Genomic DNA, 25,515 nt, shown 5'->3' on the forward strand with positions numbered 1-25,515 from the left:
TAAGAACTAAAAATGTGAAATAGAATTCGTTTTTCAAATAAAAAAATTGTTGAAATAAAATAAAACTTTTTAAGAAAACTTAACAGTAAACGAACAGAAACTATTGAAGAGTCAATTTAACAGATCGACATACTGCCACTATCCTCAGTCACACCTACTACTCCCCACCTTCTCCAGATGCACTAAAACGACAGGCAGGAGCTTCAGATGAACCAGAATAAAATGCATAATTAAAGGTTAAAGGTTAAAATACATTTTGGGCCCTACACCATCCCAATGTCTAAATACAGCCGAGACCCGGTTCCTGTGCCACATCTCTAAATTAGGGCAGCTTTGTTAGCAGTCAGCGGAGACGGTGCCAGCGTGCTCTTGAAGTGTCACATCATCTGCTGAGGAGGTTTTCTGCTCCATGATTCATGACCCTCATTTGAACGCGGCCTCTACAGCGCTGCACAATTTCACATTAAATCAGTTTAATGGTCTGGGTTCATATCCTCATCCACCCCCGCTCAGCCGAGGCAGCGGCTTTTCACACTTCAGGCAGAAAACACACACACACACACACACAGTGTGTGTGATGAGGGCCGACAGATACAGAGCAGTATGCTGTATGCGACCCCATGTTACATAAAGTAAACACAGGAAGGCGCAGTGCAGCGGTGCGACGGAGCCCCCAAGTGCTGAACACAGGAACTGACAAAACTTACTATTCAGTAGTTACAGGGACAGTCCTGTAAGTGTCTTGCTCAGGGACACAACGGTAGTAAGTGGGATTTGAACCTTGGTCTTCTGGTTCATAGGCGAGTGTTACCCGCTAGGCTACTACCACCATATATACACAGGTGGTGTATATATCTGAGGTGGTGACCACAGAACACCTCTCATACTTCTCCTGTGCGTTCTGCCTGATGATTTGTGTCACTTTTGAGTGCTGGTGGTGCTTTCTTTCTAGTGGTAGCATGAGCACATGTGACAGACGTGACAGAGTCTGGAGACGCCGTGGAGAACGTTCTGCTGCCTGCAACATCCTCCTGCATGACTGGTGTGGGGTGGCACAGCCTTCTTGTACTCACAGGGCGATTGGCCCTGTGTTCCTCCTAATGCAAGACAATGCTAGACGTCATGTGGCTGGAGTGTGCCAGCAGTTCCTGCAAGATGAAGGCATTGATGCTATGGACTGGCCCGCCCGTTCCCCAGACCTGAATCCAATTGAGCACATCTGGGACATCATGTCTCGCTCCATCCACCAACACCACGTTGTACCGCAGACTGCCCAGGAGTTGGTGGATGCTTTAGTCCAGGCCTGGGAGGAAATGCCTCAGGAGCATGTCCAGGTATTGTAGGGAGGTCATACTGTAGCCTGTAGCCTGTTTTCCACTTTAATTTTGAGTGTGACTCCAGATCCAGAGCTCCATGGGTTGATACATTTGATTTCCATCGATAATTTTGGTGTGGTTTTGTTGTCAGCATATCACATTCAACTATGTAAAGAACAAAGTATTTAATAAAGAATATTTCATGTCTAGGACGTCTTATTTTTGTGTTCCCTTTATTTTTGAGCCAACATATTTATGGATAAACAGACTATAAAACATTTCTCGTGTCTGCAATGGAAGCTGCACTGAAACGTCTTAAGAATTTTTAAAAATAGAGTGAAACCCATTTTAAAAGGAAAAGACCACACGTGAAAAAGAATAAACATTTTGTATTGGTTTATTACAGTTTAAATAGCATGACTAGCCAGGCACAACACGCTGCCTGGAACATATAATATCACTGCAGTACACATGCAGTAAGGACTCTATATACATGCGTCTGAGTAAAAAGAAGGGAAAAAAAAAAACTACAGCAAACCTGTGGAGGACTGGTTTCTTCATTCTGTAACTTCCATGTAAATGTTATCAATGTAAAATACGCTGCATTCCAACAATCCAACCTGCACTGGGCATCCTACAAAAACGTGACACCCACCACAGATCAGCACTTCAGCATTAAATGTTCAAGAAAACGCTTGCATGGTATGAATCTACCATTCTAAGACACACAAAATAAATACTTTAGTAAAAATAAACATCTTATATACCTTCAAAACAAAAAAAATAAATATTTTGCTCTTATATATTAAAGAAATGCATAATTAAAAAAACAAAAATATAGCAAAAGCAAAAGGAGGGAGTCTGTAAAGAAGGTTGAGGAGCAGGGAACAGCCTACATGTTGTTTCCCAGCCCCTGCAAAGATAACAGCTATATGATGTTCCCACCTGAAGAAGCATAAGTGGACCATCAAACAAAAGGCCATAAGCTACGAACACCGCGTTCCAGCATAAATATAACTCTGCATTCTCCTATCTTGAGCATGAGGTCAGAACATCTCGACAAAAAAAAAACAGTGCGGGAGGAGTGGGAAGAGGCCCGTAGTATGGATCAATACAGAGTAGTCTCTTTCAGAAGGAGCCAGCGAGAACCAGAACAGCGGGGTGAAGAACATTGGAGAGCTTGTGCGTGGTCTTTACAACATGTAAACACAGGTCCAAGTAAAAGAATAAACATGAGGTAAACTTGGTACCAAGGGAAATAAAACTAAAGGCATATGTAGCATTTGTTAAACACAGGAAATGCAGTCAGGTATGTATGTATGTATGTATGTATGTATGTATGTATGTGTGTGTTTGAGCCTCAGAGGCTCATCCAGGGCCCGTGTCTCTGCCTCAGGTTGCAGTCGCTGGGTGTAGAGGTGCTGTTGATCTGAACGGGGAGTTCGAGGGGTCCAGGGGTGTCAGGCTCCTCTTCACTCCCCTCTATGTGCTGCACCTGGGGGGCTTCCAGCAGCACCGCCTCATCTGAGGACCAGTCCAGAGCTGCAGGAGGAAGGTTTAAGGTTACTACAGATGTAGTAACCTGTCATGCAGAATAAGGGGGAGATGAATGCAGGAGATGTGCATGTTTGTCCTTAAATGATGAAACATGAAGGGAGTTACCGGTGTCACTCGTCTGTACGTCTGTGGACTGATGTAAAGAGCCGATTACAGTGGTCTCCAGCTCACCTACACAACACACACAAACCAGCACTGAGAAATCACACACAAAATTCTTGGAGATTATACAGGGAGTGCAGAATTATTAGGCAAATTAGTATTTTGCCCACATCATCCTCTTCATGCATATTGTCTTACTCCAAGCTGTATAGGCTCGAAAGCCTACTACCAATTAAGCATATTAGGTGATGTGCATCTCTGTAATGAGAAGGGGTGTGGTCTAATGACATCAACACCCTATATCTGGTGTGCATAATTATTAGGCAACTTCCTTTCCTTTGGCAAAATGGGTCAAAAGAAGGACTTGACAGGCTCAGAAAAGTCAAAAATAGTGAGATATCTTGCAGAGGGATGCAGCACTCTTAAAATTGCAAAGCTTCTGAAGCGTGATCATCGAACAATCAAGCGTTTCATTCAAAATAGTCAACAGGGTCGCAAGAAGCGTGTGGAAAAACCAAGGCGCAAAATAACTGCCCATGAACTGAGAAAAGTCAAGCGTGCAGCTGCCAAGATGCCACTTGCCACCAGTTTGGCCATATTTCAGAGCTGCAACATCACTGGAGTGCCCAAAAGCACAAGGTGTGCAATACTCAGAGACATGGCCAAGGTAAGAAAGGCTGAAAGACGACCACCACTGAACAAGACACACAAGCTGAAACATCAAGACTGGGCCAATATCTCAAGACTGATTTTTCTATGGTTTTATGGACTGATGAAATGAGAGTGAGTCTTGATGGGCTAGATGGATGGGCCCGTGGCTGGATTGGTAAAGGGCAGAGAGCTCCAGTCCGACTCAGACGCCAGCAAGGTGGAGGTGGAGTACTGGTTTGGGCTGATATCATCAAAGATGAGCTTGTGGGGCCTTTTCGGGTTGAGGATGGAGTCAATCTCAACTCTCAGTCCTACTGCCAGTTTCTGGAAGACATGATTTTCATGCAGGACAATGCTCCATCACACGCGTCCAAGTACTCCACAGCGTGGCTGGCAAGAAAGGGTATAAAAGAAGAAAAACTAATGACATGGCCTCCTTGTTCACCTGATCTGAACCCCATTGAGAACCTGTGGTCCATCATCAAATGTGAGATTTACAAGGAGGGAAAACAGTACACCTCTCTGAACAGTGTCTGGGAGGCTGTGGTTGCTGCTGCACGCAATGTTGATGGTGAACAGATCAAAACACTGACAGAATTCATGGATGGCAGGCTTTTGAGTGTCCTTGCAAAGAAAGGTGGCTATATTGGTCGCTGATTTGTGTTTTTGAATGTCAGAAATGTATATTTGTGAATGTGGAGATGTTATATTGGTTTCTATGGTAAAAATAAATAATTGAAATGGGTATATATTTGTTTTTTGTTAGGTTGCCTAATAATTATGCACAGTAATAGTCACCTGCACACACAGATATCCCCCTAAAATAGCTCAAAATAAAAACAAACTAAAAACTACTGCCAAAAACCTTCAGCTTTGATATTAATGAGTTTTTTGGGTTCATTGAGAACATGGTGGTTGTTCAATAATAAAATTATTCCTCAAAAATACAACTTGCCTAATAATTCTGCACTCCCTGTATAATAGTTTTAATGAGAAATACAGTATCTCAAAAAAAGTCAGAATCCCTAAATATTTTATTATATCTTTCCTTGGGACAACACTGAATATATGATACTATTATACAATGTAAATTAGTCAGGGTACAGCTTGTGTAACCATGTACATTTGCCGTCCACTCAAAATAACTAAACACACAGACATTATATAACATAATAAATATATAATGAAATATTTAGGGGTGCACTGACATTTTTGAGATACAACGTCTTCCAAAAACATTTGTTAGTGTTCTTTTTGTTCTGACTCTTACTGATAGATCACACTCACTCTGCCTCCTCACTCCATTCTCACCTTTCTTCTGCACGCTGCCTGATGCCTGCAGCTCCTCAGCAGGTTCTTTATCTTTCTCAAAATTCCGGACTGGTAGGGGAAAAGCATGAGCTCATGTCACAATTCCAGGACTTATTTTGAAATTAAAAGCTGTGACACTTTTCCATTCATGTGAAGTTTTTACCTGTGCAGCCCTACTCCCCTTAATCAAATTTTAATCACTATTAAATAGAGAGGCTTACTCTGCGGGCAGGATGCAGACATACGTTTCCGGACATCGTCTCTTCTCTGCTGCAGACGTGTGGGGTCACCCATCATCACCTAAAACACACACACACACACAGTACAGATTCATATCACCAGCTACGTATCAATCATTCATCAACGGTCAAGATGATTGGGAGCATTTTTTAGTTTACCTTTACAAATATTCCCATGAAGCATAATTTGTCTAATCTCCATGTCTTCTCTGTACAGAAGCTAGACATTATTAATAAGTGAAGGATTCAACCTGTCTTCCTCATTCATGACACTGCACACCTTATTACACTACGCCATTTCCATTGGTTACTTTCAGCGAAAGAAAAACGTAGGAGGCCCTCACCCGGACTCGAACCTGCTCAGGGGGCCAAAGGCCGCCCCAGATGAACTGCAGGTAGCTGAACAGCACAATGACACTCAGGAAGACAAAGTTACTCGCCACACCAATAACTGCAGAGGTGAGTGGGAAGTTGTAGAGGAGATATCTGTAGGCAAGAGAGGGGCGAAGAAATGTCGTTTGTAACACTTCTTTGTACAACTCTTGTAATATACAAGTCTAATTTCATGACACACACCTGATGCCAGTGAAGTAGGCGTGGATCCTCAGCTGTGCAGAGTAGATCTGGACCCGGAGGGACTGGATCTCGACCAGAGCACCAATTGCAGGTTGGTACTGCAACACACACCAGACTAGCTACTTTTTTTTTTTTTACACAAATGCAAACTACACACACCTAAAACATCAAGAGCAGCACTCATTGCTAACGGTTCACCCCTGTGTGTGATTTTTATATCACTAAAAACACATTTGTTCTAATCAGCTGATTAGCCTGACTGATGATGGCGAATACTTAGGATCCAACAAAAATGATTCAAGTAAGGACAAGCAGATTCATGGCTCCCAAGGCTCACTCATATGCGGTGAGTGAGTTAGTCCAGTGGATCTGATCATAGGCTGGTAGTAGCTTAGTGAGTAATACACTCGCCTATGAACCAGAACAACAAGTCACAGGTTCAAACCCCACTTACTATCATTGTGTCCCTGACTTTACCCGTGTCTCCAGGTGGACTGTCCCTGTAACTATACTATAAGGCGCTGTGGATATGGGCGTCTGCTATTTTAAGCTATGAAGTACTGATAACAATTGAATCTAAACGTTATCAAAAATGTAATCATAATGAATCACCAAAAGATGAATATGGTGAAATAGTCGGTTTAGGTCCACAGATGTTCATCTAAGTCACCAGCTCATTGCGTTAAAGAAGGAGTGTTTGTAAAAATGTATTTTGACGTGTGCGACTACTTTATTTTACTCACGGAGTTAGCCCTGTAGTCTGAATATAGCTCCACCTCCACAAGCTGCTTCTGCTCAGAAAGTCCAGTCACCAGCAGTGGGGAGTAAAACAATGTGCTGATCGTCTGCAACAGGGTGGAGCGGTAGTGCAGCATGGCCTGATAAGAGGACAGAATAACTTTCAGTCCAAAAGTACTTTAACGGTTCCCGGCAACCCACAAACAATGGCGTTGTCACTTATGTCACATACTATGTGTCAAGAAAAAAAAAAATGGTGGTCAGCAGAACACTGGTAAGAGCCTCACGAGAACTGAATGTTTATACACTTTAATAATCCTAAATATCACAATAAATGATTTGCACACATACAGAACGAGCCACAGAGGAGATGATCTGTCCATCCCGGCTGTAGCACGACATCTTCACCATGAACATTCCCAGCTGCTCGTTCACTGGGGACTCCGGCATTTCCAGATCAAGTGAGATGCGGTATGGCTGACCATATCCCATTACCTTTGAAGGAGAGAGGATTTTAAATTGTCATAAGAAATAATAGGTACTAAAAAGAAAATTCCCAGATTTTAAAGTTTATAAATATTCAATCTGAACCATCACTAAGGCTTAATTAAAATCAAACCCATAATCATTCAATTAGAACATATCAAGAGATCGGTTGCTGTGAAAGTGTTCAGGGTTGGTTTGTTTTCTCACCTGATCTCTGCCATTCTTTAGCAGAGATATGTTAGCTGTGGGGAATGAACACAGGAGGGATTCTGATGGACTGCAGTCAGTCCTGAAACAGATGCAACGGACACCAAAAGCAAACCACACTAAGATGATCTGCGGCTAAGAGCAATTAATGCAATAGAAAAAGACGAATGAAGTGAGACAGAAATTCATCAGTAAGTCATTAAAAGACCCATTAAAATCAGAGCCTTGATGGTTTCTAAAACTGCTGAATGCTGAACACACATCCTTCAGGTCGAAACATTCTTGCTGATTGCATTTGGTTAATAAGCAGCAGGAGTCCAAGCTGAATTACAGTACAATTAAAATGTGTGTGTGTGTGTGTGTGTGTGTGTGTATATATATATAAAAAGCCAACAACATTGTGAAGGACTCTACACAACCCTCACATGCACTCTTCACCATCCTTCCATCTGGAAAAAGGTACCTCACTGCCAGACTACGCAACATCTTCATCCTACAGGCCATCAGACACCTTAACTCTCAGGGACTCACCCCTCAGGACTGACACACTCACTCTCTCTCTCTCTCTCTCTCTCTCTCTCTCTCTCTCTCTCTCACACACACACACACACACACACACTCTTTATGTAGCCCAGTTTGTTGATGTTGAACACATGTACTTTATGTCAGTGTGTAACTTTGTTTAAATGTTATTGTAATGTAACTTTACATATACACTTAATTAACACAATAGCGAGAGTCTACCTAGTAAACGGAGATCAGCAGCATGCCATACCTGTACAGGAAGTGGACAGGCGTGGAGAAGCTGACAGTCGGCATGTAGGAATAGTAGAAGCTCCCATACAGGAAGATGGAGACCCAGAGCAGCAGGACCAGCACACACAGCAAGATAGCCGCTTGCAGCAGCCTGCGTCGCGCTTTCAGCAGCGTCACTGCAGCCACATCCTGCAGCCACAGCAGCAAAGGCCCCATCATGCTGCCCATGTTCACCCACCCAACCTGCTGACCTCCCCCGGAGCTGGACGCTCTGGTTTCGGTACCACCTGAACCCCTTCCCTCAGATGCCGAAGAAGCAGAAGAGTTGTCTTCTTTCATGAGCTTCGCATTCGATTGCTTCTGAACTACAACACACGAGGGAACCCGCGTTCTCAGGTCCCTCTGCTTCAGCGTTTGTTAATCGGATGCTACAATCAGCCTCCTCGCATTCCCTTGCCACGCTTCTTCAGCACGTCTCATGCTCCAGGACGGTTCCATGTGGGAGTGATCTGAGCAACTCGCTCTGCGATGGCTCAGTGTGGGCTGGGCTAAAATCTTGTGACAGTGAGGTAATGTTTATGAGAAAATGAGATCCATGTTTTAGAATCCTGAGAGAGAAAACAAATGAATACCAAACGCACATTAAAACACGTAATCTGAACGGCTTGTCCAAAAGTGAAAGAAGATCATTTTAAAGCCCCCGGTCCTCAAGAGATGATCAGCATTAGAAACGGACATGGTTGAACACGGCATGCTATAACTGGATTAATCGGATATTTTATAGTTTTTCCGAGGTAAAAACCCCATGAAAAGCGCTCATGTATAAAATACACCCACCACACGATCACGCTGTGCTGGAAAACCACGTGAGTGCACTAATAATGTAGAATTTTCCAGAAACGTACTGATTAAACCTTTCTGCGTGGTGACAAAGTGACGTCCGACGGCCATTAAAATGTCACAGTAAGCCACATTTTAAACGATTTAATCGCGATTCAAGTAACCGAAGCTGAAGTGATGCCCTCCCGTCAGACCTGTCATTCGAACGTACACGTCTGCTAGCAACCTGCTAACCAGTGAGGAGGTTTGTGAAACAAGCTATCCCACACATAGAACATTATTTTATACTTACGGCTTTCTCAATAATCTATCGCCTCGAGTAGTCGGAAATCAATACAAAAAGGCTGTGAAAATTGACAACAGATGCTCGAACTGAGGAGAAAATGAAAACTTCCGGACAACAAAACCGCAACTACGGCGACTGGGTAAGAACAAACCGTACCGCTCTTTGTTCCGCCACCGCAAAAGCCCTACTTAATATCCTCATTCCTATTACTATTCCATATCCTCAAATTTAATCAACAATTATATATACGAGCTCAAATAAATACATTAAAAAACAATAATCTACTGTTTTTCAATTATTACTCACTTGATGAAATGGTTCACAGCAGATTAAATTACCTTTTTATTGTCTCTGTGTTTGTTTTTAAGGCTCAAAAATAACACAGCCTTTTGAACTTTTCTCAAGGAACTCACAACAGTCTTCTTCCTCTGGAGTACCATTTCACACCATTCAGGCACTGTCCAATCAAATCGCAATATCTGGACCATAGGACCGGCCATGTGTATGAGTGAGATGGGTGGATGTGTGGGGGAAGGGTGGAGGAAGAAAGGAGAGAGAAAATGGAGAGTGGGAGAGCAAAGGGATGCCATTTGAAGCAAACGATCCAGCCACTGGCTGAGTGGGGAGTTTAAGATCTCCACCAACGTAGAATAGACCATTAGTGGTGCAAAATGGTGCCAGTGAGCAAGACAAAGACAAAGAGGCTGAGACTGCAGCAGTTTCCATGGCAACCGGAGAGGATAAGGAGGGAGGGGGAAAGGGGAAAGGGGAGGGGAACAGCTGATGCTGGTAGCCCAGTAAGCCAAAGTCAACACTCTGCCGACTCATCTGGGGCTTTTAGAGTCATCAATACTCTCTCAAATGATGGCCTTTTCTCGAAAATTCCATTGACTTTCCCTTTGCCTTATTGATTGCATTTACCACTGATATTCCACCATATGCATCCAAAAGTGGTATGGTCCAGCCCACTCAAAAAATCAACGTAAATCAGCGTAAGCCCCCACCTTCTGCCTGGCATGTTCCACTCACTGCAGAGGGGGGTTTGGTGTGTCTGCTCGGAGACTGGTGCTCATTGTAGCAGAATTGCAGTGCACTGGACTGTACAGAACAGGGAAGCATCTACACGGTCTCTCAGGGTGGGGTTTGGGCTGCACTGAAATCACAAACACAGAGGGATAGAGAGAGGAAGAGGCACAGAAAGAGAGAAGAGGAGGGAGAGACAGCACCAGAAGAGGAATACAACAAGGGTAAGAGAGCGAGAATGGAGGGGGAGATGGGAAAAAAGAGGAGATGCAGGCAAATGCGAGGCCTACAATGCCAAAATGAGACAGTCACACCTCCCAGGGATCGCCTGCCTCTGGCTCCCTCTTCTTTCTTGTAATCCCTTCTTTCCCCATTTTCCCCTTTACCAACATATATTTGTAATTTTTCCACCTTACAATTTTAAATGCATGTGCCTTGTTTTGAACAAAAAATGCGATTGTACAGTAAAGGTGCTTATAGCCATCAGTCGACATGCACATACACACACATACACGATAAAGGAGGTAAATGTAAATGCATGAGTATTTGGCCCAGATATTTGTATAAGATGCAGAAGGATGCATGACAGCAGACCAAAGTGCATATGGTTTCATCAGCTCAGATAAGAGGAACTGTTTTGATTTATGCATTTGCAACCCGTGGTTTATTTTGCGTAAGTCTGACCTTATAGAACACCGGGGCCTCGGCAGCATTTCACAGAAACGCTCGTGCCACTTAAGGAATGTGCAATGTGAAATTTCCAATTACAAATCTGATCCTCTTCTCCTTCTGTGACTGTAAATTTACTCGGATGCAGCGGTTTAGTGCACAGCTGCAGTAAATTCCGGTGATTTGCGCAGGAAATCTATTTGGCTGGTTATTACCTGAACTACTGCTGTCTGTTATGTGGCCACCCCTGATCAAGGTGAGGTTTAGGTTTTCTAGGGCAGGAGGCTTTTAGCTCAGAAGAGGCAAATGACACCGATGGAAGAGAGTCCCTGGAGGGAAAAGAGAAACAACGCGAGAGAGAGAGAGAGAGAGAGGGAGCAGTTGTTGTCCATTAGAAGAGTATAATGCCTTGTGGTCTTAGAAACGAGAATTTCAGAATTTCTAGGCTGCAATAGGTACCATTAGGGAACTCTTTAGTGAAACATTGTTTAAATCATATGATTGATGTTGAGTAAAGATTAACGGGTGAAGAAACACCAAATACACACTACTCATAAAACATGGATGAAAAATGTAAGTGATTTCCTGCCTCTGAGGGGTACTGTTCTGCTCACATTGCTGCCATATTTGCTTGTGTGCTCCACACAGGATGAAAGGAGATACCCCAGTGAACAGCACCATGAGCGTTGGTCAGGCCAGGAAGCTGGTTGAACAGCTGAAGATCGAAGCCAGTTTTTGCCGTATTAAGGTGAGGCAGGCTGCTCTTTTTCTCATTATGCTGGAGGATACTGCAAGGCTGCTGTAAATGTCAGCGCTGTAAGAGAAGTTGAGATGAAGGAAAACGACTGAGAGCCACAGGGAATCGCTTCATATCTGTTCCTGCATGTTATCTGTGTCGATAAGGATCAATATAGTTCCACTAATTCCAGTCCAAACCATCCGTCCAATTGTCCAAATCAGGGCTGTGGGTAGAAATAGCCAGCCTTCATCTGCTGATGAATAAAGCAGCATTGGAACCGTTGGCTTGTAGTGCCCCAATTCCCACCACTGAGACTGGAGGTTTCATGTCTAGGGTGAGGATGCCTACTTTCATGCATTAATTACTATTCCATGGTTATAACGTGATTACATTATGTTTCCAAGCACAGATTTTACGGTTTTGAAACTTTTCAAGAGAACCAAAGATCATTTTCCATTCAGAGCCTCATAAACACTTTCCCTCTGGGCATGACCCTTTACTCAAAGGACTTTCATGATCAGTGGCTTTACTCTTATCTTTGTTTAATTCACTCTGCTCTCATATTTGGATCATCCTATTTTATGAGGTCAATTAAATTTGCAATTAAATGATGACAGATCATCCTACAGGATTAAAACAAGCTTTTTTTCATAACAGGTAGGCCATTCAAATGCATGTCATTTTCAAACGTATGAGGCAATATGTAATTTGGGGATGAGGTGGATTGATCGAAATAACCCAGTTGAAGCTTGCATTGTTATACCAGGTCTCACAGACAAGACAACTGCCTCAGTTCAGCTAATCAAAGAGAAAGTGGGCTGCAGTCAGATAAGATGCTCAAAATGTTTACCAGTTGATTACTGTTTCTGAATATCACACTGTGGTATACTTGAGTAGTATATGTAATCAGAATGTAATGTTTAGAACAATTTGCAAAAGATTTTCAAGGACATTGGTTCTCAAACTTAAAATATTTCTCTCTCAGAGTACCACCATTATGCATTAAAAAAGTAGCATATGCCTATTTATCCAATTTACTCAGGAGGCCGTTATATTCCTAATACGTAGTATTGTTTATAATTGACTGTCATCCACTGTCAATAGTGCAGTCAAACATTCATGTTGCTTGTCCTGGGTGACTCCCTGCCCGTCGTCCAATGTCCACGAATGGGCTCCAGCAGCCATTAAGCAGTTCTGGAGTAGTAGTGAGTAGTTCAATGTAGAACAATATTCTGGTTAAGATATTTAATCGGAGATTTCATATATTTATATTTATGTTGTATATTTAAAATGCATCATGTTTGCTGGATGACAGATAAGGTTATCGACTGAAGGTGCTGAGAAATAAGCTAATTACCTCAGAATAAGAATTGTGTGAATGCAGCTCTTTATGACCTCAACTGATGCCCACACATATCATTTATTGTACCTATATGTTATGAGATGCAACTAAATTTGCAGAAAACAGGTTAAATGATCCCAAGCCACTAGTCCTGGAGTACATTCTGACCCCTAAATGAACTCTGCATGCCCTGAAGTGGTGTCTACGAAGTCTGTACAGGGCTCAGTCTGTTCACTCTACCCAACAGGTGTCCAAGGCAGCGGCGGATCTGATGGCATACTGTGACGCTCATGCCTGTGAGGACCCTCTCATCACCCCTGTGCCCACTTCGGAGAACCCCTTCAGGGAGAAAAAGTTCTTTTGTGCCCTCCTCTGAGGAGGAGAGGGGGAAAAGGATTGGGAGGGGGGGTGTATGATTACTTTAGATTATACAGATGTATGTTCATGCATTCACATCTACACACCACACACACAACAAATCTACATATCAAACTGAAACTGGTCATAGCAAGTGGTGTTCTCGCTCTCTCTCACTATGACTGACAGTAAAATCAGTTACCAGTTACAGTTTGAGAGATATTGTTACTGTAAATTACATAGAGATCTGTTTTAGTAACACAACCGTTGTGTTTACTGTGGTAGACGGAGATTAAATGAATGCAAATACATACACTGCATATGCATTGATGACTCTGAGGACAAAAAGCACACACATTTTGGTGATGTAAGTACATCTTGAAGGAAATTGGTGTTGGGTTTGAAGGGTGACAATCTGGTTTACATATAAATTGATTTTTATTTGTGTCACAAAATTTGCTTGAGTGATTCAAAGTTAAGCAAAATGACTAATGCAGTAATACATCTTAATGAGAATGCGATTAATTTATTGATGAATTACCTATGTGTCTTTTATAGTTTTAAATGTCAACAATTCCAAAAAGAACTAAAACAGGAGATCATGATGTAAGCAAATTCAAACAGTACAGTTCTGGCACATCTTTAATGTTTAATTTACAGTGCAACCGGTCTGTAATATTTTCACAGGAGATATAATAAAATAAAAACAACTGTCACCACAGATATGAGTGGGGCTTTTGATTTCTAAATCCTGGAACCATGTAAAACTTTCAAAGGCCATTAGACTTGGACTTTTCACAACTTAAATAATCTTTTATCTTGCATTGAAGCTATATTTGTGATAATATTCTTACACCCTTCATGATTACATGAAATGTATCCAATTTTTTTCTAAATTTACAGTCACGATGCTACAGAAATCACATAAAAAAAAAAAGACAAACAAACTGTGATCAGCTTTATTTAAAAAAAATTAAATGGAAGTGACAGAAAAAAAAAAATGACTGTAGTTCAGACTGAAGTACAAACCTTTATTTATTTATTAAGTCAGATGAATTAACCAGCAATCAATAACATCCTCCTGCTTCACTCACAGCAGAGTACATTAAAAGCTTTACTCTGCCCTCTGCTGTATGCTTTTCTATGGTAATTTAACCCATCGATGTGACTTGAGAAATTGAAAAAAAATTATTCTAAAAACAGACTTAAAGCAACGTAAATAAAATGTCACGTCTCCCATCTCTCATAGCAAAATGCATGAGACTTTTATAGAAGAGAATACATTTAAAATGTGAAAAAGACATGGCAAATTAGCAATCCTAAAAACTTTTCAAATTTGTGTGGATATGTATTAGTGTCCAGTGTCTGAGGTTTCTTTAAAAAATCATTAAAATGCACTTGTTTCACAGATTAAATGTCCAATAAGTGGGGTGGAGAAAAAAACAACACAGAAATCCATCTCCAAAGCTGACACTTCCCTCTCACACAAGGAGCAAAAGGCCAAATATCCCTAGTACTGTATAAAAGACCCCATTCTACCTACCATTCGACTGCATGGATGGCAGCCGCACCCATGAACCAGTTTTAGCTTCCATGTGATGTATAAATACAGAAGATGTAAAAGATGTGTGAGTTTGTAGAAACATAGGCAAGTAAAGGAGAAGTAAAGAGATCTACAGGAAGGAGTCGCACCACTCCCGCAAGCAACTGTAGCAGTCGCCTTGTTGTTTCACATTTGCACCACATGTGTCCTTCAACCAGTCGCGAAAAAGCTCCTCATCTTTCTTCAGCACCAGAAACTGTCCCAAAACTACATATGCCTGCACCAAAGCATATGTGAGAAACAAATAGAAAAACATGAGTGATCATTCATTGGAAAGATAAATATGAACAGTGACCAATCACATTCCTTTGGTTTTTCCTCCAATAAAGTAATCATTTTCATCATTGCTGTCAATAAGTGTGCAGTGTACAGCGTGTAAGTGTCTTATTACTGACCTTATCAAAGCCTTTTTCCTCCAACCGTTTTCCAAGCACCTCTCCAATTCCTGCTAGGGTCATCACTGGCTTTTCACCCATGGGCTCTGCCACAAACTCTTTGTGTTTCTGTGACGTCGACGACATTGCTGCTCTCTGTAGTTGAGCTGGTCACGGCCTTTATAAAAACCTGTCTGAACGAACACACGCACATATATATTATATATACATACACACAGGGTTCTTACACATTTTTAAAGAACAATTTCCATGACTTTTCAGTTCATATTTTCTGTGCAAATTTGAAATATACTGAAAAAACAAAACACATTGTTTCACTACATTTATGAAAACCCCAAAGATAAAGAGCTTAAGTTCCAGTCCTACAGGAACCATTCCAATGAAATTTAAACTGGATTTAAATGCCTTTCTTCATTTTATTTCACACGTCATCCGTTGATGCATAACATTGTGGCACATGCTTTCTGCAACAGAAAGAATCACGTTACCACAACCTACAGAACTGTTGTTAAACGTTAAAATAAGCTCTTTTTGCGCATAAGTGCTCCTTCCCCCTAAAAGCCAAAAGGCTTCATTTCAAAACTTCTGGCATCTACCCCGGCAAAGAGTTTTTGGTGAAACTGATGTTGAAACCGAATTATTCCCCAAAATTCCAGACCTCTCTGAATTCTCCTTAAAGGATATTGTTTTCTGTATTCCCCTGAAGGATAAGTCACAATTCGAGCATCAGTATTATTAATGGGAAACTCTTCGTACAGAAATTTAAATGGACAAAGACTAGTCCATCTGTCTTCCCTTATCATAGTGAATTTTGCTTCTTGCTTTCTTCATTGAAATGCTCAGCAAAGCCCTAACTCCTTTTTCTCTCTCTGTCAGGGCTTCTTATTTCTTTGCTATAATGATTTTGTTATCTCAGAGTGGATAAATGTGTGTGCTGTCTGGGCTGGAGCCCATGCAATAAGCGGCCATGTGAAAATATCTGTGCTTCTGGTTAATACATACTTTGTTTATCTTTTTGCGTTCAATAAAGTTTGAGAAAAACTCATTGCTTTTTCTCAAGAACCAGTTTGTGTGTCACAAACTGAAACTGAATTTAGAGAAACGAATTTACTTCTCATTGGAATTCAGATTCATGTTAATACAGGTTCAGTTTGTGCAATTCAATTCAGATTCGGTTTCTAATGGCTCAAATCTCAGCCCATAGCACCGCTCACAAAATATTTGCATAGACCTGGAGAGAGAAAGTCACCCTTGATTGTACCTCGCAACCCACGCACTTCTATAGAAAGGTAAATACATAAATAAAATAGTGTCTACCTGAAGGTTTGTAAAGGTCTTGAAATAGAAATGGTTCATGATACGAACATGTGGAAGAATCCTGCCTACGAACTACGGAAAGTGAAACCTCGCGCGTTGGACGGCAAACGAAACTGTATCGTGTGGCCACGCACAGACACACTTCACCACAAACGCGCACATCACGCCAGGTCATCACAGCAAAACCAGCTTCCAAAATGATGGAATAATACAACGCTGAAGCTGGACGGAAGCTAACAGCAATTAGCCGCATAATCGCGCCAACAGCTCTAGCGCCGAGCGCGAAAATGAGGTTTGATAAACTGACCGAGTAAACCGGAGCGGGAAAGTTAAAACAAGACCTGGATTTCAGGAGCTGTAGAAAAGCAACCACGCTTCTTCAAACGCGTCGGCGTCGAACTGTCGCCCGCAAATTCCAACAAAGCTTCCGGAGCCCGCCGTTAACTCCCTTCCACTTCCGTTCAGGCTGGCCAATGGGGTCAAAGGGGCGGGACGTGGAGTGGCGGCGTCACAGCGCGCGCTCTACGGAGGTCAAACCGAAGCTATAAATGCGGAGGCGAGGGGAGAAAAACTCGGTGAGAGGAACCAACCCTCCTCTGGTCTGCACTGCATTGCCCTGAAATGTTGAATGAGACCAGTTATCCTGGAAATATGGCATATAGAGATTCTTTGAGGCCAATTATGTATTATGATGTAATGTTGAGGGGGCATATAAGATTCTAGCAGGTGGCTTGTATTAGTCAGGCAGCAGAGGCAAAGCAGGGACATCCATGGTGGATAGAGGCAGCCATTAGAGAGAGTGTCTTCTCAATGTTCCTCCTTTCCAGATAATACTTTTGAACTTGTTCAAAAGCCCTTTTAAATGGTCTTAATAGAGCTGAAAACATGTTAATCAGTTGGACTGATTAATAAGACAATAAAACTGGCCAAATTCAGACTAGTACAGTATCTAAGTGCATCAGCAAATGTGGGTTTGACAAAATCATTATTTAAAACTTGCCAAAGACTCTTATTTAAATGACCCTAAATGTTTGAATTATAATGTATGATATAAAAAAAAAAAAAAAAAAAAAAAAGTCCCATAAGTAAACCTGAAGAATTTAATTTGTGAATCTCTTGGGAATTTGAACGTTTCTTTTAAAATACAGTCTGTACAAAAATGGAGTAGACTTCACTTTTATTATTTTCCCACCTGCCTGGATAAATATATATGGTCCCATGATCTCAGATCTTCTATTGCTCCCTCGAAAATAAAAGAAATAATGCTGAATGCATTATAGTATCCCATTCTTAGATAGCTTTTGCATCCAAGGGAATATTTGTTCTAAATTTGGTCAAGCCAATCTTGAAACATTGTGAGAGAGAGAGATAAAGAGAAAAAGAAAAAAAAAAGACAGAAGATGAGCCACAATACAAGAGTTTAGGTAAATAAGATATAAGCATGTACATTTCCAACTTGTGAGAATAATAAAGGATCATCTTACTACATGTATCAAACACACATTTGACAAAACTAAGTTCTGTACACCAAACCTTTACATCTTGGTTTTATTCAAATCAAGTCCAAATTTAAAACATAACTGCATATTCATGAGCTTCAACAGGCATCTTCTACTTGGTGATGGTATTTCTGTAAACAGACAAAAGGACATGGGTTAGGGGGCAGGGAAGATAATGATTATCTCCCTTTTTTCAATGCAGTGTCATCCAAGAAAATAACATGTTAAGTGGTTTTCAAAATATTATACCTCTATAAATCCATTATGATCAGCATTTAAAAACCGCTACAAAGTTTATTTTATTCCTGACACACAAATAATTTATATATACTACAAACCACTATCAAACACAGCAAGTGAAGATATAAACTGTACTACATTGAGTGAAAAAAATAATTCCTGAAAATGGCCTCATCAATATTGGGTGACAATCTTGAAGGTGGAATATATGCCCTGGTTGTTTCTTCTGCCAAACATGAGGTGTGTTGCATTGCTCGCATGGTTGTCTTTGGTTGAGGCTAGTCTTTGTGTCAAGCTATAATTTGTTTTTTTTAGGCTAGTTTTAGTCAACAAAAATTGACATTTAGTGTAGTTTTAGTCAATGAAAATGGTATTTTGGTCTTTATTTTATTTTCTATTAAACTCAGTCAATATAGTTCTTTTCCTTGTCCAAAGATCACCTAGTCATTTCCTCCCAGCCATCTGCTAAACCACCACAATAATCCTGAAATCTAATTAATGTTGCAAGTGCATATTGAAGAAGTGACGTGATCTGTGCGACTGGATGGGAGACACAGGAAAAAGAACTACTGCAATTTAATAATGTGATTAAACAAGAGGAAAGAGAGACATTTTAGTATAGTTTTTTTCTTTTGTAAACCATATTTAGTCTCATTTTTATTAGTCAACAATATTACATTATGTATTTTGTTATAGTTATCATCACATGACCAGCTTTTACTTAATGTCAAAATGGTTAGTAGACCAAGATATTTCATAGAAGAAAACACTAGTGGCTCAAATTGCTGCTTTATAACTAGGGTCTAACTCGTGCTGTGACAGAACTTTTTTTCTGTCTAGTTCCATATGGCAGCTTCCTTGCATCAACTGCAGAAGCATGCTCCTGGCTGCTTGAACTTTTGGCACCAGATTATGCCTTTATCGACATCTTTGGTGTCGTGTAATCTATAATTAAAAAATTTATAGATTACACAACAAACACATTAGCATGTGGAGCGACTGCTGGATCCGTATCAATCTGTGTGACCAAGGCATACCCCTATTTCTGATTGGCTTTTTTTTTACGGCTAAGGTCTAGGGTCAGGTCAGAACAGTGTTCGAAACAATTTGCAGCCATGTCAGTATGCCAGAGATCCAGTGTGGCACCTGAATGCTATCAGTGCTGTATTTTGATGTCAGGGGACCGAACAATAATCTCAGTCTCTTGGTGTACCACTGGAGGCAGCAGAGCAACAGAGTTTGAGAACCAAGGCTCTAGTGTGTGCTGTTACTTACGCATTCATGCTCTTGCCACTGCCACTCAGGACGATGTATGGAGTCTTCTGGGATTTCTGCTTCTCCTGCAGCAGAGCCACTGTGCCTAGGGGCGTATCACTGCTACTCATCTTTTTCAGCAGCTGCAGAGGAAGATTACACACCAAATCATGAATTCTGGTAATGCTACAAGTCCTCTTTTTCTTCAGTTATCTTGTTTTAATTATTACAATTGCTTTCTTGAACAATCCTTAATAATGATACTGTTGCAGTCTTTCAATGGCCAACGTGTCTTAACATATTGATGGTTAATATAATCCTTCCCTACCCTAAAAAGTATACATTTACCAAATCTAACAATGAACCACAAGGTTTTCAAAATAAAAGTTGGACATACAGCCTCCTCCTCCAGTTTCTTCATCCTCCTTTCAGTCTTCATTTTTCCAGAACCTTTACCATGGAAACGATGAGACAACTGACGAAATGCCTGAACAAGAGACAGAAACATACTTATATTGTGCCTTGTCACATAATTTTGAAAATGTTTAATCAAGCCAATACCAGATGACTTTTGAGCTCTAAAAGATCGACCAGACAGCAAATTTTAAAACACTGACAAATCACCCCAGATATGCATTAATAACCTGAAGTGCCACTCACCTCTTTGGGAGTGAGCCTGCGACCGGACTCATCCACATATTCAATCTTAACATCGGGTTTGTAGCTGTCCTTCTCTTTAAAGTCCTGCGTAAAGCCTCTGTACTCTTCCCTTCGGCTATATTTATCATCAATTGTCCTGTGGTGGTGGTGGTGAAGGGAATGAACATTAATTTCAATATGCACATGCAATATGCATTTATTTCTGGTTTCTTCCCCAACCAAAATAACGATTTTATCAATATTTTTAAGCATTTTATTACTAAAGCCCAACTATTCCTCATTCAATAAACACACACAAATACCTCTACACCTATTTTACTCACATCTTGTCCTCAATGCAGTAGTTTTCATTAGGCAGTGCTCCTTTAGGTGCCTTCACCCTGGCCACTTTTTGCACCTGAGTATCCAACAGACCTACAGACACAAGCAGTGAACTAACCTTTTGCTCAAGAAAACACTGAATACTGTGAAGGTGAAATTATATATTTAAAATAGTCACCATAGTAGTTATGGTAACACCAATCAGTTCTGTTTAGTACAAAACCATTATCAAATGGTAAGCAAATGTCTAAAGTTCTAATGTTCCGAAACATTTCCTCACCCTTGTTCTTGCAGAGCATGAGAGCAGCTGAAAGGCCAGAGTTAACAATGGGCTCCTCATCCAAGATGGTGGTAGAGGTGGTAAAAGGCTACAAAGAGAGAGCACAATACAGTAATAAAGAAGACAACGAAAAAAAACAGTGATTCATCTTCACTTAAGTCAAAAAGGGAGGACAACACTCACATCTCTCTGTTTCTGTTCCTCATCCAGGTTCACAGTACTCCAGCCCACATTCTCATCCATGTCTGAGTCTGAGCCCCCAGCACCCTCTTTCTCATCCTCTTTTTCGAAGTCCTGTGCAATAAATGTACATAAAATAATGCATAAAACACAGGGTATAGTATGTTATGATCAATCGTAACAAAATATGATTAAAAATAATGATAAAATAGAATTAAGAAGCATTTTATATGCATATTTCATTACTGACATACTCTGAAAGCAAAATGATTGCCATGTTTCCACTGCTTTTAACCCATGACCCTTAATGAGCACTAAGCAGCCATGAAAGGCTTCTTAATGCTGCTGCACATCTCACCATGAGATCCTCCTGATCCTCCCTGTTGCCAGAGAGGCCATAGGTGGGAATGTCTCCAAGTGTGCGGCAAAACTCAGAGGTGGCATTAAATACAATGTTGTTCTTGCTGTCTGGGTCATTGTCATTTTCTCCAATCCTGCTCAAATCATTCAGTTGCTCAGCAACCTACACAAAAGGAAGTACAGCTCAGAATTAAAATGTTAAAATGATCCCATTTGTTTAACTGCATCTGATATTAAAACAGATTTCATATGCTTCTGCACAAACCTTTTCTCCAGAGTCTTTTAAAAGCTGCTTCTGTTTCAGCTTTCTTTGTTTCTCTAGTTGCTTCTCTAGCTCCTGCTCTGCTTCATCCTCCTCAATCATTGCCGGCTCCGGGAGTTCAAAATTCTCTGTAAGACCAAACATAAGCAAACAAAATTAGACAACAGTTCTCAATAATCAGGACTTGGCTTCTCACAATCATATCCACCGATCAGCCATAACACCATTATGGCTCCAATTTCTCCAGATCAGGGCTATTTTAATGGCAAAACAGCCCTCAATATGATCATATTATGGCTAATCTGTGAGTAATTCTCTGCCCAGGTCAGTACTCCCCCCCTCTTACCATCATCACTCATATCCATGTCAGCTAGCCTGATATCATCAGACTGTTGTAGTGAGAGTGTGGCATGGCTAATTTCTGCCTCCTCCATAGGCACAGTCTCGTTGTGTTCCTCTGCTGTTCTCAGTCCACGACCTCGAGACCTGAGTACATGAGTCAAATCACATTGTATTATTACAATCGCTGACCTGATGCCACCATTCTGCATTTCATGGAATCTAAATAAAGAAATTACGAATGTCTTTAACCTGGAGCCAAAGTCGGAGCTGCGCGTGTCATTCGTCTGGATGTCCTCAGGCTTCAACATCTTCTCTTTCTTTCTGATCTTCTTCACCTTCCTCTTAGTCTTTTTAAAGCCAACCTGCAGCCCAGACATGACTCCCATATAAACTCAGGGCATGCTTATTGATTCCTGATGTCCACACAGACACAGAATGAAGACCACAACACACAAACACACTCACTGGTCTCACCATTTCGTTTTCTGTGTAATACTCAGAAGCCACCATGAGCGCTGGCATTTCCAGGCTCTGCGCCTGATTCTGCAGTGTCTCCCTGATGGCCTGCAGCTCGCGCTCCCGTTCACCGTGTGCTACACCCCCAACATTCAGTCTGAAAGACTTCTTCTTCTCACCCTCAATCTCCTCATCATACTTTGACAGCACAGTCTTAGGCTTTAACTGCGGAAATAAATTACTTTTTTAAATGAACATAACATAAATACACATTGCTTTTTATTTTTTTATATTTAAGCCTAAGCCTGCCACAGCTGAGTCTGAGATGACAATTAGATGGCCTCCTCACCATCACCATGTCATCCACAGTCTCCTCCTCCTCATAGGGTTTATAGTCCGGCTTCTTCTTTTTTAGCTCCACATTCTTGTCTGCCTTCTCTTTGTCCAAAATATTCACATTTACCAGCACATCCTCTTCTTCATCCAGAACACCTACACCACACACAGAAATGGCCCGTCTTATGGTTGAACCCAGTGGACGAACTGTTTGGATTCTTTGGGAGGTCTACATGCGCATGTGCACATTTTGCAACACAAACCTTTGTCCTGAAGAGTGAGGACAACAGTCTCTCCCTCTTTGAATGACTCGATCTTGTGCTGGACCATCAAGCCCTTTAGATCACGGGCAGAGTACGCATCCTGCAGAGAAAGCAATTTATTGTAATTCCAATGTATTACCCAGTACAACACAGGAATCAAACAGCAACACAGTATAGACAAGTGTAGTTTGATGTAAATGATGAAATATTAATGAAGTCAAAACTGAAAAGCAGAGCTAAAAAAAATAAATTTGCAAGCTGTTTCGGAACTGAACAATTCAGAGTACATTAAGCTAAACTGCACTTTGAACTCGACACTCACCACAACTGAAATAATTTGGGTTTGTACAGGAGGGTAAAATAGCAATTTATCAATCCTTTCCATTTTATGGCATAGCTTTTCAAGGCAAAGGAAATGGTAAATAAGAAAAACCTTTTTGTCCTGGGCAAACTCCTGCTCCACCAGGCTGCTAACACCAAACTCCTCATCCATCTCCTCCAGCAGCTTCGCCTGCAGAAAAGAGAATGACATTCAGACAGGAGAAAGACTGAACGCACAACACATAAATACATTTCATCTCTCGCCTCTCACCCTCTTCTCAGCCAGCTCTTTTTCCTTGGCTAGTTTTCTACTCTTCTCCACCCAAGCTGAAGTGTCATCAAGCCAAGGATCTTCATCTGCAAGAGACTTCACCTTCCTGAAAACAGAGAGAGAGAGAGAAAGAGAGAGAGAGAGAGAGAGAGAGAGAGAGAGAGAGAGAGAAAAAAAGACAAAGTATATGTAAATAATTTTTTGCTTTTGGGGAAAGATTTGAACTGCCACAGCAGAGTCGCACCCCAGCTTCTGGTTAAGGATTCGCTTCTCCTTCATGGCAGCCAGTTTCTCCCTCATCTCCTTCTGCTGTTTGATCTGAATGGGATTGATGACCTCTGCCACCAATGGCTCCTCCTTTGTGCCAACCTCTGAGGTGTGCGAAAAACCAAGTCAACAACTGAGACAAATATATACCACCAGACCCTAGTCTGAAACTCAAACATACTGCTAAACATAACTACTAATTTCCTTCTAATCGGAATTCTAACAAAGCACATCTGTTAAGTATAACTTACCTTTCTTAGTCTCATTTAAATCTAGAGGTTTCAGACCAAGTTTGGCCCTCAGCTTGCTGTAATAAGAAAACAAAAATACTTCAAAAAAAAAAAAAAAAAATTCTAATATAGCACCATGTTCCTATTTATATAGAAATGTCAGTGCCTAGCCCAGGCTCTTACTTAGTCTCCTCAATACTCAAGGAGGCATCGCCGCTTGCGGACTTTGGGCCAATGTCTGCAAAAAACAACAACAAAGTTATTCGCAAGCAAGTTTTTCCATATCAAGATATAAAACCGTATTTCCATCTGGAAATTATAAAAATTAATACAATACATTCAATAAGCCAATAATTAGTTTTTTGTCATCTTGTGCAACTCCACATCACTGTGAAACTTGGATCTCGACAATGTCTAAGAAAACAGACTTAACCCCAGGGGCATGAAGGCTTACATTTTATAAAGCCACGTGCTCTTATTAATTTGGCAGTAAATAAAATTATAGCATGGAAATAAAAAAAATGATCATAAAGCGTGATGGAATTGTTCCTTTAAGCCCGGTGGTTTTTAATTTTCGGACGTTCTCACCGCCGCTCTCTTCATTCGCGGAGTCGAGCTTTTCCTTCTTAACGCGCGGCTCTCCGCTGGGCCTGTCGCCTTTGCTGCGGCTCTCCTTCTCCGTCCCGCGGCTACTCCTCTCCCTCGACCGGGACCGCTTCCTCTTCTCTTTATCCCGGGCCCCGTCCCGCTCCTTCTCTCGCTCCCGGTCCTTGTGTCGGTGCTTCTTGTGCTCGCGGTGCCTCTCCTCGGCGTCCCTGTCGCGGTCCTTCTCCTTGTGCTTCTTTGACGAGCCCATGTTCGAATTTAACGCGCCGCTTTTAAAGCTAAGCGGCTAACAGCTGGGGGAAAGGGGAGCAAAAACGCCGAGCTCGTTTATTTAAACTACAACACTAGCACATTCGGGTTCTCAGCAACGTCACTTAAACGCACTCGCGGCTTTAATAAACAGACCCGACTTCGACGCACGTCACACCAGACCGCAGCTCCGCGACCTTTGTGTGTTTTTTTGTAATCACTTCCGAGTTCAGCCAAGGCTGCCGCGGTGACGTGATGCCGCCATCTAGCGGAAGGGGGTCCGACCGTGAACACGTTTCAGGAGCAGCCGGTGTTTGCTCTTCTAACGTCTGTTCTTTATCTACACCAGCACCGAGAAAGCCGGAGATGGCCACCTATAAGCCGCCTCAGACTTTGGTTCCAGGTTAAAGCCATTAAATCACCTCTCCGAAATATTCATTTCGTTTTCTTGAAATGCACATTTACATTTACAGCATTTATCAGACACCCTTATCCAGAGCGACTTACAATCAGTAAGTAAATCAACCACCCACAAATCAGAATGGTGGCACCAGCTGAGCATTTGTGGCGATTTGACTCATATACTCAGATCCCGAGGTCGTGGGCAG

General features: G+C 41.5%; 4 protein-coding genes across 7 annotated transcripts; 1 reads left to right on the plus strand and 3 right to left on the minus strand.

Moving 5' to 3' along the window:
• Positions 1 to 1,690: 1,690 nt before the first annotated feature.
• On the minus strand, positions 1,691 to 9,656 carry bscl2 (BSCL2 lipid droplet biogenesis associated, seipin). 3 transcript variants are annotated; one of them, XM_028983325.1, is made up of 11 exons: positions 9,404 to 9,656; positions 7,959 to 8,547; positions 7,184 to 7,265; positions 6,842 to 6,985; positions 6,496 to 6,630; positions 5,753 to 5,850; positions 5,521 to 5,662; positions 5,159 to 5,237; positions 4,938 to 5,006; positions 2,979 to 3,044; positions 1,691 to 2,858 (listed from the first exon to the last, which is right to left on the minus strand). In XM_028983325.1, exons 2-11 carry the CDS (start codon positions 8,276 to 8,278, stop codon positions 2,677 to 2,679), a joined length of 1,317 nt encoding a protein of 438 aa, XP_028839158.1. In that variant the 5' UTR covers positions 8,279 to 8,547; positions 9,404 to 9,656; the 3' UTR covers positions 1,691 to 2,676. The 3 variants fall into 3 exon arrangements, with proteins under 3 accessions (XP_028839158.1, XP_028839157.1, XP_028839159.1); XM_028983324.1 differs by lacking the exon at positions 9,404 to 9,656 and adding an exon at positions 9,072 to 9,324; XM_028983326.1 differs by lacking the exon at positions 9,404 to 9,656 and adding an exon at positions 9,072 to 9,330 and having other exon boundaries at positions 2,701 to 2,898.
• A 450-nt stretch (positions 9,657 to 10,106) lies between these two features.
• Positions 10,107 to 13,916, plus strand: gng3 (guanine nucleotide binding protein (G protein), gamma 3). Its single transcript, XM_028983329.1, has 3 exons — positions 10,107 to 10,312; positions 11,406 to 11,505; positions 13,086 to 13,916. Exons 2-3 carry the CDS (start codon positions 11,407 to 11,409, stop codon positions 13,212 to 13,214), a joined length of 228 nt encoding a protein of 75 aa, XP_028839162.1. The 5' UTR covers positions 10,107 to 10,312; position 11,406; the 3' UTR covers positions 13,215 to 13,916.
• Positions 13,820 to 16,985, minus strand: banf1 (barrier to autointegration nuclear assembly factor 1). 2 transcript variants are annotated; one of them, XM_028983327.1, is made up of 3 exons: positions 16,852 to 16,985; positions 15,194 to 15,366; positions 13,820 to 15,015 (listed from the first exon to the last, which is right to left on the minus strand). In XM_028983327.1, the coding sequence occupies exons 2-3, from the start codon at positions 15,317 to 15,319 to the stop codon at positions 14,869 to 14,871; spliced, it is 273 nt and encodes a 90-aa protein (XP_028839160.1). In that variant the 5' UTR covers positions 15,320 to 15,366; positions 16,852 to 16,985; the 3' UTR covers positions 13,820 to 14,868. The 2 variants fall into 2 exon arrangements, with proteins under 2 accessions (XP_028839160.1, XP_028839161.1); XM_028983328.1 differs by having other exon boundaries at positions 15,194 to 15,362; positions 16,852 to 16,971.
• A 931-nt stretch (positions 16,986 to 17,916) lies between these two features.
• Positions 17,917 to 25,107, minus strand: sart1 (spliceosome associated factor 1, recruiter of U4/U6.U5 tri-snRNP). Its single transcript, XM_028983644.1, has 21 exons — positions 25,064 to 25,107; positions 24,641 to 24,951; positions 24,236 to 24,290; positions 24,074 to 24,129; positions 23,800 to 23,926; positions 23,556 to 23,661; positions 23,397 to 23,474; positions 22,964 to 23,063; positions 22,714 to 22,856; positions 22,383 to 22,589; positions 22,158 to 22,270; positions 21,913 to 22,052; positions 21,570 to 21,694; positions 21,303 to 21,467; positions 20,948 to 21,058; positions 20,765 to 20,852; positions 20,487 to 20,577; positions 20,164 to 20,299; positions 19,901 to 19,990; positions 19,525 to 19,646; positions 17,917 to 18,140 (listed from the first exon to the last, which is right to left on the minus strand). The coding sequence occupies exons 2-21, from the start codon at positions 24,906 to 24,908 to the stop codon at positions 18,122 to 18,124; spliced, it is 2,340 nt and encodes a 779-aa protein (XP_028839477.1). The 5' UTR covers positions 24,909 to 24,951; positions 25,064 to 25,107; the 3' UTR covers positions 17,917 to 18,121.
• Between the last annotated feature and the right edge of the window lie 408 nt (positions 25,108 to 25,515).

Source organism: Denticeps clupeoides, chromosome 6 (assembly GCF_900700375.1).
Source record: "Denticeps clupeoides chromosome 6, fDenClu1.1, whole genome shotgun sequence".
Taxonomy (NCBI): Eukaryota; Metazoa; Chordata; class Actinopteri; order Clupeiformes; family Denticipitidae; genus Denticeps; species Denticeps clupeoides.

Coding starts and splice junctions, on each gene's coding strand:
- bscl2 (XM_028983325.1), bottom strand. CDS start 8,278: ATGAAAGAAGACAACTCTTCTGCTTCTTCGGCATCTGAGGGAAGGGGT. Junction 6,631..6,841: donor TCTCCTCTGTGGCTCGTTCT/GTATGTGTGCAA, acceptor TCCTCTTATCAG/GCCATGCTGCACTACCGCTC. Junction 5,663..5,752: donor GCCTACTTCACTGGCATCAG/GTGTGTGTCATG, acceptor TCTTGCCTACAG/ATATCTCCTCTACAACTTCC.
- gng3 (XM_028983329.1), top strand. CDS start 11,407: ATGAAAGGAGATACCCCAGTGAACAGCACCATGAGCGTTGGTCAGGCC. Junction 11,506..13,085: donor CCAGTTTTTGCCGTATTAAG/GTGAGGCAGGCT, acceptor TCTACCCAACAG/GTGTCCAAGGCAGCGGCGGA.
- banf1 (XM_028983327.1), bottom strand. CDS start 15,319: ATGTCGTCGACGTCACAGAAACACAAAGAGTTTGTGGCAGAGCCCATG. Junction 15,016..15,193: donor AGGAAAAAGGCTTTGATAAG/GTCAGTAATAAG, acceptor GCTTTGGTGCAG/GCATATGTAGTTTTGGGACA.
- sart1 (XM_028983644.1), bottom strand. CDS start 24,908: ATGGGCTCGTCAAAGAAGCACAAGGAGAAGGACCGCGACAGGGACGCC. Junction 22,053..22,157: donor AGCTCCGACTTTGGCTCCAG/GTTAAAGACATT, acceptor TCATGTACTCAG/GTCTCGAGGTCGTGGACTGA. Junction 19,647..19,900: donor AGAAACTGGAGGAGGAGGCT/GTATGTCCAACT, acceptor CTTCCTCTGCAG/CTGCTGAAAAAGATGAGTAG.